General features: G+C 43.1%; 1 protein-coding gene across 12 annotated transcripts in view; it reads right to left on the bottom strand.

Annotated features, from left to right (window-relative positions):
- The window catches only part of ncor1 (nuclear receptor corepressor 1), a 260,519-nt gene extending 242,701 nt beyond the window's left edge, over positions 1-17,818 (bottom strand). For 10 of the 12 annotated variants that reach the window (XM_069911235.1, XM_069911241.1, XM_069911245.1 and 7 more), the window contains exons 1-4: positions 17,730-17,818; positions 10,452-10,633; positions 1,362-1,477; positions 547-736 (exon numbers count right to left, since the gene is read on the bottom strand). In XM_069911235.1, the coding sequence (XP_069767336.1) occupies positions 547-736; positions 1,362-1,477; positions 10,452-10,559 (414 nt within the window). In that variant the 5' untranslated portion in view covers positions 10,560-10,633; positions 17,730-17,818. Of the gene's footprint in view, positions 1-546; positions 737-1,361; positions 1,478-10,451; positions 10,634-14,893; positions 14,978-17,729 lie in introns of those variants that run through there. The other 2 variants (XM_069911244.1, XM_069911236.1) reach the window with 2 other exon arrangements.
- Between the last annotated feature and the right edge of the window lie 3,034 nt (positions 17,819-20,852).

Genomic DNA, 20,852 nt, shown 5'->3' with positions numbered 1-20,852 from the left:
TCGAATGACCTACTCCTGCTCCTATCTTCTATGTTTCTATGTTTCTAAGTGCTGAAAAGTGGGCTTGGTTCAATGTGTTCCTCATGATTAGCATGGACACGAGGCCACAAGGTCCATTTCTGAGGTAGGATTCTCTGGCCGAGGCCGGTGTGGGGGAGGGGCCTCTGGCCGAGGTGGGGGAGGGGCCTCCGGCCGAGGTGGGGCCCTCTGGCTGTGGTTTATTGTAAATCATTTACTGCCACCAATCTATAGAAAAAAACATTTGAAACAAATCAGCAAGAAAAATCTTAATCTCAGTTAATATACAATACTGAAAATATAAAAAAATCCACTCAAACATAAAATCCAATGACCCAAACATATTGTTGAAGAATTTCTACTGAAAATAGCAATCTTTTTCTAGGTGCAAATGTCAACTGCTCATTTCCATGTTTCAGCCTATTCCACTCAGTTGCACATGTAGGCTAAAAGATTGTATTAATTTTTTTTTTTTTTTAAATGAATACACCATCTATATTTCTGCCTACACTAACAACCAACACTTACCTTCTTCACCTCTGTGGGTGCTCGAAGCCCCTCTGGTACAGGGTGCACTAGGGGCAGTACTGTAGCACGCTGAAAGTGGGGTTCAGGTACCTGTTCAAGTCGTGGACGTTTGGTTTCCAGTGAATCGTGATCAGGCTGTCCAGCCACGCTATGGTATGACTGTTCATAGCCACTCCTCCTTTCTTGAGGCCTGAAAAACAAATTGTTTCACTAAATGAGGGTGTCTCCTTATTCTCTCCAGCTTTCTCGGTCGTTGATATAAATGACAAACCACAATGGAGCCAGCTCTGATCCTGGATGCACATCACGAGACACAGGCCTCCGATCAGAAGCTATCAACCACTACCCCTCTCTGGCTTCTCCTGCAAAGCTTCCATCTATCCAATTTACTACCTCATCCTAAATAATTAACAACTAAACCTTCTTGACCAACCTCCCATGAGGGACCCTGTGTTTGGGAGGTCAAGTGCAAGGGGAAAATAGAGTTAATGGAAGAACTCTTAATAGTATTATGTGCAGAGGGATCTGGGAGCTCAGGTTCAGAGATCCTTTAAAATAGCCACACAAGTAGGTGGTATAAACAACTTAACTTTTGTCACGCTAATTCATTCAGATTCATCTCAGGAATCAAGTGTAGCAAGTTATGTGCTGCAAGGAATTTCGCCTCAAGATATAATTCTTTCCAAGACTCTGTGAAGGAGCCATATCACCTATTCTAAATCCTCATATTCATACGGGATTGAACAATTTTCCTTCCACCAACCACAAAAAATAGGAATGTCAATCCTTTAAATGCAAGCTGAGAAATCACTTGCCTATCAGAAGCTGGGTGGAATTCTGAAAGCAGTGAAGGCCGTCTTCGGAGCTGCTGGTGTTGTTGCAAGAGTTGTGAGTCCTGAAGATGAGGACGATAGTCTGGAACTGCAAACTCCTGGAAACAAGACAACTCCAATCAGATTTTATGTGGATTAATATGAAAAGCAACAAAATTATTTAAAACTCAAACTGCGACGCTGCTTGCAGCTGAAGAGCAGGCATTGTGATAAGCATTTTCCTGATTTACAGAACAAGAAAGAGAAATAATGCACCTGCACTCAGAAGATCCAGACATTTTCATATTTCTTGCAGCATGGAAGATATTCACTTAATGACATACTTCCTATAACTAGGCAACCAATACGGCCCACTGCAGCCTCAAGTGCAGTCTCACCACCACTTGTATAGCCGTATCATGATGTCCCAACTTGCTTGCCCATGTGAGCCAAGTTTCAAGGAACCATGTACCTTTACCCCAAAGTCTTTCTGCTCGACAACATTGGTAAATCAAACCAAGGTAGAGCCTGGACAAAGTGCAATACCTCACTCTTGTCATAGTTAAATTCCATTTGCCACTCATTTGACCCAATGTTTCAACCCTATCTCGAGCCTGTTGTGATCTTGGATACCTTTCCTCACAGCACCACCAGTTTTTGGATATCTGTAAATGTAATCATGTTAACTACATTGCCATCCCAATTATTAAAACAGATAAACAACAATGGACCAAGCAGCAACCCTGCAAGACATGTCCCAGTAGACCAGAAAAACAAGGTCACACACCATGCAACTTGCTTCTCTTGTTCAGGCCTTATCTGAAATGCCCGGATTCACTTTCCACAGATGATTCTTATCTTGCTGAGTTTTTGCAGCATTCTTTATTTTCTTTGGTTCAGCTCGTCTTATCCCACATGCAAATCTGTCCTGCAAGCAGGTCCTACACTTTAAGAACACATGATAGGTCCTACCTTTAAGAACAAGACACAAATCAATGACACTTTGCTGAATAAATGACTACAGCCTGGACAATGAAACTTAATAAACCGGTAGAGTCTCTAACAGTCAGGAAAAGGCCTTTCAGCCCAATTCAACTATTATGTACAAGGCACCTTCTTGAGATAATCGCATTTTCCTGCATTTGGCACATATCCCACAAAACCTATTCTACTCATGTACCTCCACGTTCTTTTAACTTATGTCGTTGTACTCTCCTCTACCACTATGCCTGCAGCTCATTCCGCACACCAACAACCATATGAAACACTTGCCTCTCAGGTCCCCTTTACAACTTCCCCTCTAACTTTAAATCAATGCCCTTTATGTCTAGAGCTCAAGGGCAACTACCAGGTGGAATAAAAATTGACCATCATCTCCTCAATGCCCCTTATGATTTTATAAACCTCCACAAAATCACTCCCTCAGCCACCCATCTTCAAGGTAAAGCCATCCCAGCCTCTCCATACAACCTTCCCCAGTTGATTTAGATCCTGTTGTTGTTTTTAAACAGCCTTCTCCACTGTCACAATTTTGACTCACCCTATCACAAATACCACCTTCTCTCCAAGAAAATTACCTTGCATCTTTTTCCCCAGTGTGACAGATGATGTGGTGTTTGTATTGTATATAGATATGTTTTTGGGAGATAAATTGGGGCAGGTTTTTTAGTGTAGATCACATACAAACACTTTAAAACAGATCTTATTTAAAACACTGGAGCTCTGCTAATGCTCGGAGCCTCAGAGTTTTTGCAAGAGCTTTGTAAAGTGCCCAAGAGACTTCACTAATAGACTGTTGCTGACAAAAAGGCAACAAATGAAAGAACTTGTCGTAGCTGCAGACTGGAGTGGAATTTGCTATTCTACGAAGGTCATGTAGTTTTGCAAGCAGAGAGAGTCAAACAGGATTTCTCTCTGACAAAGGGAGAGAGAGACAGACAGAGAATTCAGTTCTTCAGTCACCAGCAACAGCTGGGACTGGAACAGGACAAGCTGGCAAGCTTGTGGAAAACCACATTTGAAAGACAGGTTGTGAGTGCTTAGTTCAGCCTGATCAAAGCCCTTGTGGTTCATGCAAGAGGAGAGGACTGGCTGTTTAATGTTTCACTTGAAATAAGAGAAACAAAGAGGAACTCTGTGGTGACCTGAAAGAAAGAGGTTATCATCTGGAGAACCCTGAGGGGGCAAGTTTCTTTGGCAAGACACTGAAGTGGCTGATTAAAAAGGAATCAGCTGTAAGTGTCCAGCAAACAACAAATCTATCTCTGAAAACCAACAAGAACCATTTACCTTTCAAGCACCAAAGCCTGGTGAACTTTATAAATGTTAAATTCTATGCACAGTATAAGAATTGCCTGCAACCAATGAACTTGGAGGAATGAGAAGTGAGATTGGACTGTGAATCAAAGAACTTTTCTGAACTTACACACATTACATACATGTGAGCTTAGAATTAGAAGGGGGTTAAGTTCGGTTAGTTACGTCAATAGAGATAAGTTAAAGTGTGATTCTGTTTTCCTGTTTAAAGATCATTAAAAGTAACTTTTGTTGATGTAACCATTTGTCTTGGTGAATATCTATTGCTGCTGGGTTTTGGGGTCCTCTGGGCTGTAACACCAGTTCTGATGAAAGGTCATAGAAAAGAAGTGTTGAGCTGAGTTGTCTAATATTTTCTGTTGCTACAGTGAAATTCCAATTTTATGTGTCCCAATATAACGCAAATTCAGATATAACATGATGAGTCATTGGACTCGAGCCTCGAGCTCCTAGTGGGGGCCTCGGGCATTAAGCTGTGAGTGTTCAGCATCGCACGCTATTTGTTTCCTGCCAGCAAAATTGCCATTCCTGGTTTACTAAAAATTAACTTTTGTTTTAATTTTAACTGTAACAAGAATGATTTATTAAAACCCTGGTTTAGCAGGACCCTGCTTTTTTAACAATGAGATTTTATGGACCCCCCAACAATCGCATTATAACGGGGCCACACTGCATTATCAAAGCCAAATGTAATTTTTGTTGCCCATTCTATAATCCAGTGGGATGCAAGGAATCCAACATGATGGACAGGTCAGGGTGGAAGATGGCAACAAAGTGGATGAAGCTGACAAGCTGACCATGGGGGCAGGAGACAGCACTCAAGTAGTTGTTGATGTAGCAGAGGAAGAGTGGTGGTTCCTTGACTGTTATAGGCTTGTAGCATGAATTGCTCCACGTCGCCCACAAAAAGGCAGGCAGAGCTGGAGCCCATGTGGGTACCCATGGCTACCCCTTTGACATGGAGAAAGTGAGATGAGTCAAAGGAGGTCAATGAAGGTGAAGACAAGCTCTGCCAACCAGAGGGTGGTGGTGGAAGGGGACTGGTGAGGTCTATTGTTCAGAAATAAAGGAAGGGCTTTGAGGTTCTTCCTCCTCTTATTTACCCATACTAGACCCTACTAAAACTCATCATACCACTGTACCACGCACCATCTCTGAACTCATCACTTCCGGTCACCTCTCTGGCACAGCCTCCAACCTTATTGTTTCAAATTTCTAACTGCCCATTTCTACCTCCTATCAAGATCAACAAACCCAATTGTCCCGGCAGTCGCATCATGTCCGCGTGCTCCTGGCCCACCAAATCGGTCTCCGCTTACCTTGATTCTGATTTGTGACCCTCCCCACCTACATCCGGGACATTTCACACGCCCTCCATCACTTCAACAACTTCCAGTTCCCTGAACTTGATTGCCTCACTTTTACCATGGATATCCAATCCCTTTTTAGCTCCATTCTGAAGGCCTCCTAGCCCTTCATTTCTTTCTGGACAATAGACACAACCAGTTCTCCTCCTCCACCACCCTCCTCGGGCTGACAGAACTTGACTCCACCCTCAATAACATCTCTGAGAGGTTCCAATAGCTCAGTGGTTAGAACAATGGTTTTGTAAACCAGAGGTTGAGAGTTCGTTCCTTGCTGGGGCCTCATTTCTGTGAGGGGCGCTGGACAAAGTTAAAGAATTTCAAGCATGTTACATTCTAACTATAGTATTAAATGACAATAATGGAACCATTTCCTCATCTCACTTTCTCCAGGTCAAAAGGGTAGCAAGGGCCCCAGCTCTGCCTGTCTTTTTGTTAGCTATGTGCAGCAATCTATGCTAAATGCCGACACAGTCAAGGACCCTCAACTCTTCCTCTGCTATATTGACAACTATTTTGGTGCAACCTCATGCGCCCATGATGAGCTCGTTAACTTAATTCACTTTGCTGCCAACTTCCACCCCAACCTCAAATTCACTCGGTCCATCTCAAGCAGCACTCTCCCTTTCCTCAATGTCTGTCTCCACCTTGAGAGACTAACTCAATAATTCCCACAGCTACCTTGACTGCACCTCTTCCCACCCTGCCCCTGTAAGGATTCCATTCCATTCTCTCAATTCCACCATCTCATCTGCTCCCAAGACAAGGACTTCGATGCCAGATCATCAGAGATGTCCTCCTTCTTTGAACAACATGGCTTTTCCTCTACTACTATCAACTTGGTGTTCACTCACATATCCTCCATCATCTGCACATCTACCCTGGCCCCCTCCACCCCAATGCACAATAAGGGCAGGATTCCTCTTGTTATCATTTTCTGCCCCTCCAGCCTCCGCATCCCACACATCCTCCTCCACGATTTCCGCTACTTACTATAGGTTCCCACCAACAGACACATATTCCCCTTTTCACCTTCCGCAGAGACTGCTCCCTCCATGACTCCCTTGTCCACTCTTCCCTCACCACCAATCGTCCCCTTGGGACCTACCCGTGACCGCAGGAGATGGCTGTGGATGTTGATTAAGTGGACTTTAACAAAGCCTCGCATGGGAAGTTCGTCAAGAAGGTTCTCAATGATTGAATATATTTACCCGCTACTTCAGCTCTTGAATGTGTCCTTTCACTCGATGCAGTCTGGTGGAATAGAACTATTTGAGGTTTGCTCTATCAAAAAAATGTCATTTTGGTCCAGATTTTATTAAATGGATTAAACTATTGTTTTTATGTCCCATCCATCACAATTCTTATCAATTCACAACAGTCAAAATTTTTTCTGCTTTATTGGGGAACTTGGCATAGTTGTCCTTTAACCCCGTTGCTTTTGACTTTGTATTCGAACCCCTTGCTATAGTTTTACATAGAGATTCTTCAGGGATTATTAGGAATGGAGTTGAACAAGTTTCCTTATATGCAGATAGTCTTTTGCTTTTTATTTCAAATCCAGAGGTTTATACACATACATATGAACCATATTTCCTCATCTGGGCCAGTTTTCAGGTTCTAAATTAAACTTGTATCAGAGTGAATTATTACCCCTTAAATGGGCTTCTGTAAGATATTCCAATTTCCCTTTTAAGTTAGCAAATTATCAGTTTGGAATTACTATTATTCAGAGTTATAAGAATTTATTGAAGGAAGATTTTTCTGCAACATTTAATCATGGAAAAGGATTATTATCGGGATGGTCACCTTTGTCTATTTACTATGATCGGACATAATCATTTCATTGGAATTAATATATTAGCAAATGCTGATAGCTTTTCCAGTCTCTACCAATCTTTATCCCCAAATCCTTTTTTGATTCACTAGATTTGCTTATTTCTTTGTATATCTGGCAAGGAAAACAACCTAATTTAAACAAAGTGCATCTTCAAAAAACTAAAAAGGGCAACGGACTGTCACTTCCAAATTTTAGATCTTACTATTGGGTGGTCAATGTACGTAATTTGCTTCTTTTGTTAAAATTTGATAAATTAGTTGATCACCCTTCTTGGGTAGAAATGGAATCGAATCTTTCTAAAAATACATCTATGTTAGCAGCCCTTTTTAACCTTTTTCTTTTTATAAATTAACAAGTAATCAGATAATGAGACATTGGTTGAGAATATGGGTACAGTTTAGAAATTTTTTTGGAATCCATCATTTCTCTCTTGCTCGTCCCATTAGAGCGAACCATCTTTTTATAACTTTTTTGTCAGATATCAGCTTTTGGTAGTGGTGTAATCTGGGGATTAAAAAATTTAAAGATATTTTTATTCAAGACAATTTTGCTTCTTTTGAATAATTGACGGTAAAATTTAAATCACCTAATAATCAATTATTCAGATATCTACAAGTTAGACATTTTGTTCACTCCAAACTTTCTGATTTTCCACAGATTTCTAAAACAAACATTCTTGATTTGCTTTGAGATTTTAAACTTTCTCATAGAGGTTCATATCAATTATTTATAGTGATCTGATGGGCTTGAATAGCTTCATTCGTTAAGATTAAAAGTGACTGGGGACATGACTTGGACTTGTCAATTATAGACAAGGACTGGGAAACTGTTTTAAACTTGATAAATGAATCATCCTTCTGTGCACGACATTGTTGACTGCAGTTCAAAGGGGTGCACACATTTCAAAGCAAATGATCTCAATTTTATTCTGATATTGATCCATTATGTGAGAAATGTAAAATGTTAGAGGCTTCATTGATAAATATAAGTTCTGGTCTTGTCCCAGTTTAGAAAATTTTTGGAAAAATTACTTTCAAACTTTATCAACTATTTTCAAATTAGAACCATGCCCTTTAATTGCTCTATTTGGTTTTTCTCAAGAGAAAATATTAACTTCATCTCAAGCAAATTTTAGCTTTTACCTCACTGATAGCTAGACAGGTAATTTTGATGAAATGGAAAGACAGTGCTCCGCCTACTCATATTTAATGGTTACAGGAGGTCATGTCCTTCCTAAGTTATGAAAAAAAATCAGACAATGTAAAAGATGTAAGGTGAGCACTTATTAGACGTGGGGGCCCATTCATGGAGTATTACCATCATTTAACAAAGATGAGTGTTTGGATGCTCTTGAACAGTGCTGTCTGGTTTCCGAATGTCGTCCTTATTTTCCTATGTAGATTAGATGCGTTAACCTTTTTACAAGGGTCTTTTTCCATTTTATTGTTTTTTTTTATATTTTGATATAATGGGATTGATTGGGAAGGGTGCCCACAAATGATACTTTGCATGGTCATGGTTTTATTTGAAATGTACAAATTATCTATCTTTTCTTATATTCCAGCTTATGTAATGGATTCATGGTTTTTTTTTCATGAAACAATAAAAATATTTTAAAAGGAAAGAAAGAGGTTTTGTCGCTCAATATTCAGAATGAGGTATATAACTGGATCAGGAATTGGCTTTATAAGAGAAGCGAGAACAGCTAGTTTTGATCTTTCTGACAGAGTTCTGTGCCTCGGGGATTGGAGCTGGGTCTGTTGTGATGGTTATTTATATCAACAATCTGGATGATAATGTGATAAATTGGATCAGCAAACGTGCAATGGCATTAATATTGGGGGTGTAGTGGACAGTGAGGAAGGCTCTCAAAGCTTGCAACAGTATTTGGAACAGGTGGAAAAGTGGGCTGCAAAATGACAGAAATATTGCATTTTGTCAAGACAAAACCAGGGCAAGACTTATAAACTGTACATTGTAGAGTGTGGTGGAACAGAGGAATCTGAGAATACAAATACATAATTCCCTAAAAGTGGCATCACAGGTAGGTAGGTTGTAAGAGCTTTTGGCACATTGGCCTTCATAAATCAAAGTGCTGAGTACAGGAGTTAGGGTGTTATGTTGAAGTTGTACAAGACATTACTGAGGCCAAATTTGGAGTATTGTGTGCTGATTTGGTCATCTACCTACAGGAAAGATATCAAGAAGGTTGAAAGAGCGCAGAGACCCGGTCACGGGTAGGTCCCAAGGGGACGATTGGTGGTGAGGGAAGAGTGGACAAGGGAGTCATGGAGGGAGCAGTCTCTGCAGAAGGTGAAAAGGGGAATATGTGTCTGTTGGTGGGGACAAAAAGCATACTTATAGATGAAGGTTGAATAGGTTAAGACTTTATTCCCTGGAGGATCAGAAAACAAGGGGAGATTTAATAGAAGTATACAAAATTATGAGGGGTATAGAGTAAATACAGGCAGGCTCTTTCCACAGTGAGAAAAGAACTAGAGGACACTGATTAAGAGCAAAAGGTGAAATATTTGAGGGGAATTTTAGAGGGAACTTTTCATTCAAAAGGGTGGCGAGAGTGTGAAACAAGTTTCCAGCTGAAGTTGTGGATGCAGGTTTGATTTCGACATTCAAGAAAAACTAGTATAGGTACACATATGGGAAGGATATGAAGTGATATGGTCCAGGTGTAAATTGATTTGACTAGGCAGAAAAATAACTTGGCACTGACTAGATGGACTGAAGGGCCTATTTCTGTACTGTCGTGTTCAATGATCCTATATACAGGCACACCCCACTTTATGAAACTAGAGCATTCCTTCAGAACCTTTCATAAACCAAAATGGCAAAAAATAACACATCAAATCATACCAAATAACACACAAAACCTAAAATAATATTAACATAGAGTAAAAGCAGGAATTATGATAAACAGCCTGTATAAAGTAGAGATAATGTATGTATAGTGTAGTTTCACTTACCAGAATCAGGAAGACAGCTAGTTTTGACTGCCCTGCCACCGCCCCATGCTGACCGCCCCGTGATTCCCCATGCTGACCGCCCCGTGATTCCCTATGTTGACCACCCCGTGATTCCCCAGGCTGACCGTCCCGTGATTCCCCAGGCTGACCGCCTTGCAACCGGCCGGCCGTCCTGCGGCCACTTTTTCATAAAAACGAAAATCCTTTTGTAAAAGTGAACACAGGTTTCTTAGTAAAAGCGAATTTGCATCAAGCAAGTATTCGTAAAGCAGGGTATCCTGTACTCTGATATATTTACTCTTGTTCTACTTCATGCTGTATAAATGTTAGAGTTGACTTGCCGGACTGTTTGCAAAAGAACCCTTCTCACTGTACAAGGTAAATAATGTACAAGCTTACAATTAATATTCTGAAGCAGCAGGCAGGCTAGTACAAAACAGGGCTAAGCATAACCAGGTTCACATTGGGTTCATCAGAAAATTGGATTAAATTCACCTTGTGTTGTATTTCTTCAATGAAGGATGAAACCAGCAAAAAGAATAAAAAGAACAGGCTGGAGCATCTGCTGCTGCAGGTCTCATCTTTAACCCACCTGTTGGTGCCTACCACCGGCAAACGTATACTGAATTGCATGAGCAGGGTAACGGGTCGTATCCGCACCAAAGGGACCTTGACCCGAGGGGTAACCTGAACTCGACATAGTTTTGGAGCGTCGGTCATTCGAATGCTCCCTGCAAACCAAGCAACCATTTCATCGTGTTTCTAGAAAAGTACCTGAAAAAACAGAAAGAGTCAGTCACATGCTCCACTTCTGCTGATCTTAGCTTTGTCTGCACCCCCCCCCCCCCACCCCCCAACATTGGTTCATTTACCAACCCACTTTTACCACAACTACTCTCAATCCATTAACAATGATCATGTCACACAAGAGTTCTTCTGCATACTATGTCTACACAGACTATTTCCCTCATATTTTGTGCCTTGCAGAGATTCAAGTGCCTAGTACCTAGGAAGTACCTAGTCTTAGATTCATCTACTTTGGTGGATATTTTCTCATGATGAACCACTCAAAATTTTAGCTCCAAGGTCAACAAGCCCAACCTATCCAGTCAGTACTCCTAATTAAAACATTCCATCCCAGGGAAACATCCATGTCGATCTTCTCCAGTGCAATAATGTGCTTTCAAGTCCAGAGACTAGATTTTGATGAAGTTGAACCAACAATCACATCAGCCTTCTTCACCCACCTACCACTTCAGGGATCTGTGGACTCGAACACCAAGGTCCCTTTGTACCTAAATATTCCCTGGGGTCCAAACAATGAAATATCCTACTTTTATTTGTCCCACCCCATTTATCACATTTGTAGCATTCACAATGAATGATTAGGCTCTACCCTGATGCCTCAAGTACAGATATTTTCTCCAGTCATTGAATGCACTCACAAGTCAAGTTTATTGTCATCTGATTGTACAAGTACAACCCAACTCAACAACATTCTCCTGTTCTCCGTGCAAAACATGCAAACACACAACACATATGCAGGGCAAGTATTTCAACTCTACAAATATATAGATATTGTTTAATAAATCTGAGAATCTCAAGATGGTTTATTGTAAGCAGTTCCTTTGGTCGTTCACCATTCTCACTGCCAGTGGGAAGAAGCTGCTCCTCAGCCTGGTGGTGCTGGCTCTGATCCTCCTGGATCTCTTCCCCAAAGAGAGCAGCTGAAATATGCTGTGTGCAAGTGAAAGGATCCTCAATGATTTTGCACGCCTTCTTCAGATAATGATCCCAGTTGATCATGTTAATGGGAGGGGGGGGGAAGGAAGACTCCAATGATCCTCTCTGCCACTCTTATGGTCCGATGGATTTACTTCCGATCCGTTTCTCTGCAGCAACTGTACCACACTGTGATGCAGCCGGGTGGGACACTCTCGATAGAGCTCCTACAGAAGGTTGACATGATGATGGGTGGTAGCCTTGCCCACTTCAGTCTTCTCAGGAAGTGCAGTCACCGTTGTGCCTTCCTTACAAGTGAGGAGATGTTGAGTGTCTACGATAAGTCACTAGTAAAGTGAACTCCAAGGAACTGGGTGCTCTTCACTCTCTGTTCTACAGAGTTGTGAATGTGAAGTGGAGGGTGAGCATTCTTGGTCCTCCTGAAGTCCACAATCATCTCCTTCGTCTTGTCCACGATGAGACTCAGATTGTGACTCTTGCACTATTTTTCAAGATTTTCCACCTCTTCTCTTATTGATGAGTTCAACTACTGTGTGACATCTGCAAACAGTGACACCGTTGGAGATGGATCTGCTGATGCAGTCTTGGGTGAGTAGCGTGAACTGGAGCAGGCTGAGCACAGTCCTGAGGCTTGACATTCTACTACCAACCCAGACAGACTGTGGTCTTTCTGTTAGAAAGGCCAGGAACCAGAGAGGGGTGTTGAGTGCAAGCAAGGACAACTTCTTCATCAGCCTCGGGGAATGATTATATTAAACGATCAATAAACAGCAGCCTGGCGTATGAGGCTTCGTTCTCCAGGTGGGTCAGGACAGAGTGAAGGGATAAGTCTGTAGCATCATCTGTGAGTTCTTCAAGAGGCAAATTGAAATGGGTCCACCAACTCTGGTAGGTGTGCTTTGATGTGTTCCATCACTAGATGCTTGAAGCATTTCATAATGGTGGAGGTCAGTGGTACAGGGCAGTAGTCACTGAGGCCAGTTATTGTCACTCTCTTGGGTACTGGGACGATGGTGCTGAATTGAACAATGAATTGCTGCAGTGAGGTGTTGAAGGTGCCCATGGAGACCTCCGTCAACTGATCTCCACAGTCCTTTAGTACCTGACCAGGTATGTTGTCTGGTCCCACCACCTTAAACTATTTTAAGTTTAGACATAGAGCCTCTGCACACATCCCAGCTTTGCCTTTCGAATTGCTCAGGAGAGTTCAGCCCTGACTGATCTTAGTCCCATCTACACCCTGTCCTGAAGGTAGCATCACAATCTATGAGAAGAGCCAGACCTCAGCAGCTTTGCTGATGTAGCCAGTCACTGAGCTCATGTACTCCTCTATGTTTATATGACTGTTGTAGGTAGCCACCTCCCCGAAACAGCTCCAGTCCGTGGTCTCAAAACGGTCTTAAATCACTGCTGAAGCCACCCCCCCCCCCCCCCCCACAACTCGGCCACCATTGAATCTCCCTGAAAACTGACTTACTTTCCTTTGCTACCAGTCTGTACATCAGGGTTTGCAGGACAGATATGTGATCCGTGTAACCAAAGTGGGGGTCAGGTGCAGTCTAGTATGCACCAGGAACGTTGGTGTACACCTGCTCCAGAGTGTTCTCTCCTCCGATGGCGAAGTTCACATTGTTGAAACGAGCAATAACATAGTTGGCAACTTACAATTATTGGGTTTTACAGCATTGAAACATCAGCACCAACTCATCCATGCCAACCAAACTGTCGAATTGACTGAGTTCAATTTGCTTGTTCCTTGCCCATATCCTTCTGAACCTCCTATCTGTGCATTTGTAAAAATGCCTTTGAAAAATTGTTACTGCATCCACCTTTATCCTTTCCTCAGGCAATCATTCCACATACCGACCTTTGTGAAAAAGTTGTCCCTCAGGTCTCCTTTCATCTTTCCCTTTTCACCTCAGATCGATGCCCTCTCTTTTTAGACTCCCTCCCCAGAAAAAAATAACTGACTATTACCAAAGATCGGAGTTGTGAATAGTAAAGAGAGCTATCAAAAAATACAAAAGTAAACACACTGGTTACAAAAATGGCAGATTATAATCCAGACAAGTGTGAGGTGTTGTATTTTGTGAGGCAAAGTGCAAAGAGAAAGTAGATGGAATACCTTTAGAGCCCCCTGAAAATGGTGATGCAAGCAGATAGAAAAGAAAGATGCTAAGTTAGGGGAGAGGGCTCTAAAGAGTAGCTCTTTGATGGAAGGAAGAGGTGAGGAAAGGGAGACAGAGGGAGAGACCAGGGGAGGCAGTTAAGAGAAATTGGAGATCTTGATATTAACATTGTGTGGTTGGAGACTTCAAACATGGAATACAAGGTGTTGTTTCTATAATTTTCAGGTGGCCTTAATTTGACAGTACATGTCTGGCTTCATTCTTCTCACCTTCATTGGCCAAGGCATTAGTACAAGAGCAAGGAAATCATGTTGCAATAATTATAAAACTTGGTGGATTGTGTGCACAATTCTGAGATTTACCTGGATTTTTCTTGGATTAAGAGGGTACGAGTTTTAGGGGGAGTTTTGACAAACTTGGATGCAAACCAAAGAGGGGACCCAATGGAATTTTATAAAATTATGAGAGGCATAGAGAGGATAGACAGAAAAAAAATTTTCACAAGGGAAAAAGGAAGTGTTTTGGGGAGGAATTGGGAAGGGAAGATGATGTGCAGGGCATTTTTTTTTAAAGTGTTAAGTGTCTGGAACTCATTGCCAGGATGAGTAAAGGAAGCAGATACAATAATGGTTTCCAGTTAGACATGATTATGCAGGGAATGGAAGGATACACATCATGTGCAAGCCACATTGTTTTAGTTTTAATTGGACAATATGTTTGGAGCAGACAAAGAGCATGTTCCTGTTCTGTTATTCCTACCCATCATGATTTTATACAACCCTAGAAAGTCACTCCTCAGCTTCCAATATTCCAGCAAGGAAAGTCCCAGCCTATCATTATAATTCAAGCCCTTCGTTCTGTGGAGGGAACCTTTGAGAACAGTGACCACAGTTTGGTCAGTTTCAAGGTGGTCATGATGAAAGAGTTGGTCCTTCAGGGAGGGCAAATCAATGCTGATGCATGGTTGGACATCTGTCATATCCCAGATACTTCCAGTACAATGTATTGAGACTGGGATGACTGATGTGTAACGATAGCCATTTTCCTTTATACATGGTACAACTGCCACCATTGGCAAGATTTTTATTTGATGTCATTGACTTCAATGTAATCAAGACTCCTCAACAGAATGCTGGCTTTTGTCAAAGGCAGCCATCCTCACCACATCTCAGAATTCAGAAGTTCCGCCCTTGCTTGGATCATGGCTATGAACTTTTTAAAAGTGCAGATTATCACATACAGCTGATCAACTTGATTGTAGAATGTATTCCTTGATATTCTGAATCAAAGAAGGAAGCAGAAGTGGATCAACAACCTTGGACTTGGCAGAACATGATGTTAAATGCTGCAACCTTGTCTTTAGCTCTCTCATGCTGCACCCAACCATCAGTGAAGACAAGGATACTCTCTTGATCCTCAGTTTTCTGTTCACTGTTCAAATGCCTGCCACCATTGACAACAAAGCTCCAGAACGGAAGAGATTTTAGTTGATGCATTAGACATGGGATTGCGTTACTATATCCATTACAATATTCAGTAGCAATGTAATCCTTGCACGTACAAACAATGCAAAACCTATTTTGGTGTAACCCAATATCCTTAACCTCTACCACCTCCATGATTTTTTTAATCAATGCCATTCATGTGATAATGCTTCAAATTCACTGCCACAAGTCTTGTTGAACTCCACAATTTACTGTTAATTTACAAGTGCCAAGCAATGATTCTTTTGAAGAATGACACAGTTTTTACCTCCTCCTTTTTCCAGTACAAGGTCATTTAATGATAACGTCAGCAAATAGGAACTCTAGCTTAGCATGAACATGATCGATCTCCAATTCCCCCATCTCCGCTCCGGAATTACCTTTGTATTGTTCAAATACAATAGTGTTGTTTTTGATCATCTGCAATGCCCATCAATTAAACATGAACAAACTCCCACAATTTATCCTTTTCTTGGATCTAAGGTTCTACCACACCATTTGTAAATGTGGTATTCTTTTTCGACCAAAATTGAGTTTCCGTAACAGAAATACAGCCTCAACTCTAATTTTGCCTATCCCTTCTCATCTGTTACAATTTAATTTTATATTTCTCCTTTACAATTCCTTATGCTCCATCTACTCATCAGAAACATTCACCATCTCTGTCTCTAGTTTACCTCTATAGGCAGCAACATTATTACCTCCATCTTATCAAAGTATACTCTTGTCATTTTTATTCCAGCTGTTTTGCATCCATTTATGGTTGTTGTATTTTCTCAATTTGAGGTTTTTATAAAAAAATTACTAAGTACCTGCTTAGGTGCAGCAAGAAAGATTTTGGTGCAAATGGATAATGTACAATCTACAAGGCAATAAACATTATTATTTTGAATCATCCAACTCTCTTTGCTCCACTAATGCCTGCAACTTTGAATTCTGATATTTGTGTTCCTTCAGTAGAAAGTGGCAGATGAAGCTTAATGCAAAGCAATTGAAACCGGTTCTATTCACATGAAGAAAAGTGAAATGCATTACTTCCATTTCAAGATATATGTTCGAGGTGAAAAAAATTGGAAATTATTTATTTGGATAAATCCCCAAGTTTTGTTGTAAGGTCAGCAATCCAAAGTACCTACTGAGGTTTTTCTTAGCATTTTCTGTTTTTCAAAGCAGGAAATGAATATTGACAAAAATAAATGTTACAAAGAGGCTGAAGTCGTATTCATTTACTCTGCAGGACTAAACCAGCTTACCAAATTCACTCAAGCTATTTCTGGCACTAGAGTTGGCTTTTTAAAAGAGCCATCCAACAGAATCGGCACTGTGTTGGGGAGGACACACTCTGCCCCTCGCTGCTCCAGAGCAGGGGTTCTTCCAATGAAGAACGAGGCACTGTGTTGGGGAGGACACACTCTGCCCCTCGCTGCTCCAGAGCAGGGGGTCCTTCCAGTGAAGAACGAGGCACTGTGTTGGGGAGGACACACTCTGCCCCTCGCTGCTCCAGAGCAGGGGGTCCTTCCAGTGAAGAACGAGGCACTGTGTTGGGGAGGACACACTCTGCCCCTCGCTGCTCCAGAGCAGGGGTTCTTCCACTGAAGAACGAGGCACTGTGTTGGGGAGGACACACTCTGCCCCTCGCTGCTCCAGAGCAGGGGGTCCTTCCAGTGAAGAACGAGGCACTGTGTTGGGGAGGACACACTCTGCCCCTCGCTGCTCCAGAGCAGGGGGTCCTTCCAGTGAAGAACGAGGCACTGTGTTGGGGAGGACACACTCTGCCCCTCGCTGCTCCAGAGCAGGGGTTCTTCCACTGAAGAACGAGGCACTGTGTTGGGGAGGACACACTCTGCCCCTCGCTGCTCCAGAGCAGGGGGTCCTTCCAGTGAAGAACGAGGCACTGTGTTGGGGAGGACACACTCTGCCCCTCGCTGCTCCAGAGCAGGGGTTCTTCCACTGAAGAACGAGGCACTGTGTTGGGGAGGACACACTCTGCCCCTCGCTGCTCCAGAGCAGGGGGTCCTTCCAGTGAAGAACGAGGCACTGTGTTGGGGAGGACACACTCTGCCCCTCGCTGCTCCAGAGCAGGGGGTCCTTCCAGTGAAGAACGAGGCACTGTGTTGGGGAGGACACACTCTGCCCCTCGCTGCTCCAGAGCAGGGGGTCCTTCCAGTGAAGAACGAGATCAACTCGTATCAGAGACAAGGTCGTTTCGTCCACCCCAGCGGGACCGTCTCAGACACACGGACATGAGAGTTGCAGCTCAGTGAGAAATCAGCGGGACGCCGATGAGGGGCTGCAAGAGCCACAACGACGGGCTGGAGGGCGAGGGGGGGGGGGGGGTCAGGCGGGCGGACCCCGCAGGCCGTGATCCACGGCCCGTGGTGACAGGAAGGCGAGAGGTGGGCGCCCTTCCCTGGGCAGCGCCGACAGGCCCGTAGGCCCGGGCCTGTCGCCACGAAGCCGCCCCGGGCCCCGGTTGCCCCCTGAAGGCCCACCCAGCAGGCCGCCCGTACTCACCGGCCGCGCCGTGGCTAACGCCGGGCCGCCATCTTGCGTTGGGCCCACCTCACGGCCGCTCCCGTCGCCCAGCTCCCTGCCCGCTCCGATCCGCTCCGGTCCGGTCCGGTCGCCGCCGCTGGCCGCTCGCCTCCACCCCTCCAGCTCACCAGCCCCGGGGCTGCACACTCTCCAGCCGGCTGCGTCCACGACCCGACCCGGCCCAACTGCGGCAGCCGCGCACTGTGCCTGTGGGGCAGGCAGCGCCGAGCAAAGGTAAAACGTGGAACTGTGGAGCGCCGGAACGGACGGGCGCTGGAGGGGAGAGCGAGGGACGGGGGAGGTGTGTCCCGCGATAGAGTGCTGGTGATCCTCCCGACCGCTAGAGGGAGTTAGCATTTCATGTTGCAGTTGGGGTTTGATTCAAGGACGTGGCCACATCACAAGGTTCTAAGTCGTTAAATAAACATTGTTAAGACCAGAAGAACCCATTACTTCAAATAAACATCACATGCTGCCAGGATCATGGAAAGTGTGAGGGTTCCTGATGCTGTGAATTGACAAACATCCAGGAGGGAGATAGATCAGCTCGTTCAACAACCTGGCATTCAATGTGAGCAAAACCAAGAAGATGATGGTGGACTTCAGAAGGGAGTCAGGGTAACATGACCCAGTCCTCATCAAGTGCTCAGCAGTGGTGAGGGTCAAGCACTTCAAATTCCTGGGTGTCAACATCTATGAGGATCTGTCCTGGAACCTCCACATTGATGAAATCACAAAGAAGGCTCGCCAACGGCTATACTTGGTGAGGTTATAGCATAGGGTCAAAGGCTAGCATATAATGACATGATTTTGGCCTGGATTCAAGGCTGGAATTGAGGGAGGAGACTCGGGCCTCCCATCCTTTATTGGGAAATGACAAGGAGTAGTTACCAGGTTGGAGGCAGGCCAGCCTGACCAGTCCAGTGAGATCCCCACCTGCATTACTGTGAAGGTGGACAGCTCAATCCTCCACCTCAGGATCTTGTCATTTTTGATTTTCCCCACTGTTTGTTGTTAAACATAAAAGCAATGGCTCTCTGGTCCATCAGCAGGGTGAAGGGTCTCCCAGCCAAATAGTGCCTCCAGTGGTGCACTGCCTCCACTATAGCCTGTGCCTCCTTCTCAATGGCTGAGTGCCAGAGTTTGGGGCCCTGGCGGGTTTAAAAACAAAATGCCATGGGCCGGCCTGCTTGGTTCAGCATAGCGGCCAGGGCAAAGTCAAAGGCATTGCTCTTGACTTGGAAAGGGATGGGATGGATTCATCAATGGCATGCATGGCCACCTTGGCAATCTCCCTTTTAATGCCCTCGAATCATTCATGGGCCTCCACGAATGGTGGTTGTTTTTACCAGAGGATGAGTTTTGTCTGTGTAGTTGGGGATCCACTGGATATAGTAAGAGAAGAACCCCAGGCACCTTTTTAAAGCCTTGGGGTTCTGGGGGAAGAGAAGTTCCAGCAGGGGGTGCATGCACTCGAGGTCAGGGGCAATGATGCCATGCTCCACCACCTACCCCAGTATTGCCAACTGTGAGGTACTGAACACACACTTCTTCTGATTGTATGTTAAGTTCAGGGATTTTGCAGTGGCCAGAAACTTTTGCAGGTTCTCATTGTGTTACTTTTGGGTAAGGCCATAGATAGTGACGTTATCCAAATAGGGATACAAATGGATATGTTTCACACCACTTTAAATTGAGTAGGTCAACTAGGCAGGAATGCCCATTATCACCTTCCCTGTTTGTTTTGGCTATAGAACCATTGGTAGAGCCAATAAGAAGGGAACCTACAATAAAGGAAATAAACGTAAAAGAGAAAAGAATTTAACGGATGATTTTATTGTATATTTAACAGACGCAGATAAATCAATAAAAAGGTTATGTATAAAATTGAAAGCATATGGGGAGATGTTAGGAGACAAGGTGAAGTGATGCCAATGAACAAAGTTGATAATACAAAATGTAAAAAGAAATCCCCTTTTAAATGGCAATCACAGGCAACCTCCTTTGAAGAAGACCGCAGAGCCCACCTCACTGACAAAAGGCAAAGGAGGAAAAACCCAACACCCAACCCCAACCAACCAATTTTCCCTTGCAACCGCTGCAATCGTGTCTGCCTGTCCCGCATCGGACTTGTCAGCCACAAACGAGCCTGCAGCTGACGTGGACTTTTTACCCCCTCCATAAATCTTCGTCCGCGAAGCCAAGCCAAAGAAGACAGGCTATACATTACCTTGGTATCAGGATAGAGAATAATTTAAATCACTTGTATAAATTAAGCTGCCAACCATTAATAAAAAAAAAAGGAATATTTAGAGAAGTGGAAAGATTTACCATTACTTTAATAGGGAGAGTAAACTGCATCAAGATGAATGTATTTCCACGGCTACAATATTTGTTCCAAACACTACCGATTCCCTTGACAGGGGAATTTTTTATGAAACTAAATAAATTAATAAGAAAGTTTTTTTATGGAAGGGTAAAAAATGAAGAGTGGCTTTGGAAAAATTAACATGGGTGTATAAACAAGGAGGATTCCAGCTACCAAATTTCAAAAACTATTACAGGGCAGCACAGTTAAGATAGCTATCAGAATTTCATCAGATGGGAGAAAAACCGGATTGGCTCAAGATAGAATTATATAAACTAGGAGAAAAGGTCCCGGAACATTTACTGTATAAATGGGATGAGAAACTGGTGCAACACAACAACCTTGCAAGACTACATCATATACTAAAAACATGGAAGAGAATACATCTGGAGCAAAAGATGATAAATGATCGAATACCAAAAACTTTACTAACACAAAACCCATAAATTCCTTTCACAGTTGACAGTTTATTTTTTTTAATGAATGGGCTTGAAAAGGAATTAAAAGAATAAAAGATTGCTTTTTTGGGAAATAATTTATTAACATTTGAACAGTTAAAAGACAAATACGGAATACACATGGTACAATATTTTCATACTATCAGTTGAAAACTTATTTAAAAGTTGGGAACTCGTCTAGATTACCTGACAGTAGCTGTTATGAATTTTTTTTTTCTTTGGCTTGGCTTCGCGGACGAAGATTTATGGAGGGGGTAAAAGTCCACGTCAGCTGCA

The sequence above is a fragment of the Narcine bancroftii genome, chromosome 14, assembly GCF_036971445.1.
Source record: "Narcine bancroftii isolate sNarBan1 chromosome 14, sNarBan1.hap1, whole genome shotgun sequence".
Classification (NCBI taxonomy): domain Eukaryota; kingdom Metazoa; phylum Chordata; class Chondrichthyes; order Torpediniformes; family Narcinidae; genus Narcine; species Narcine bancroftii.
This window is presented reverse-complemented; position numbering and strand designations above follow the sequence as displayed.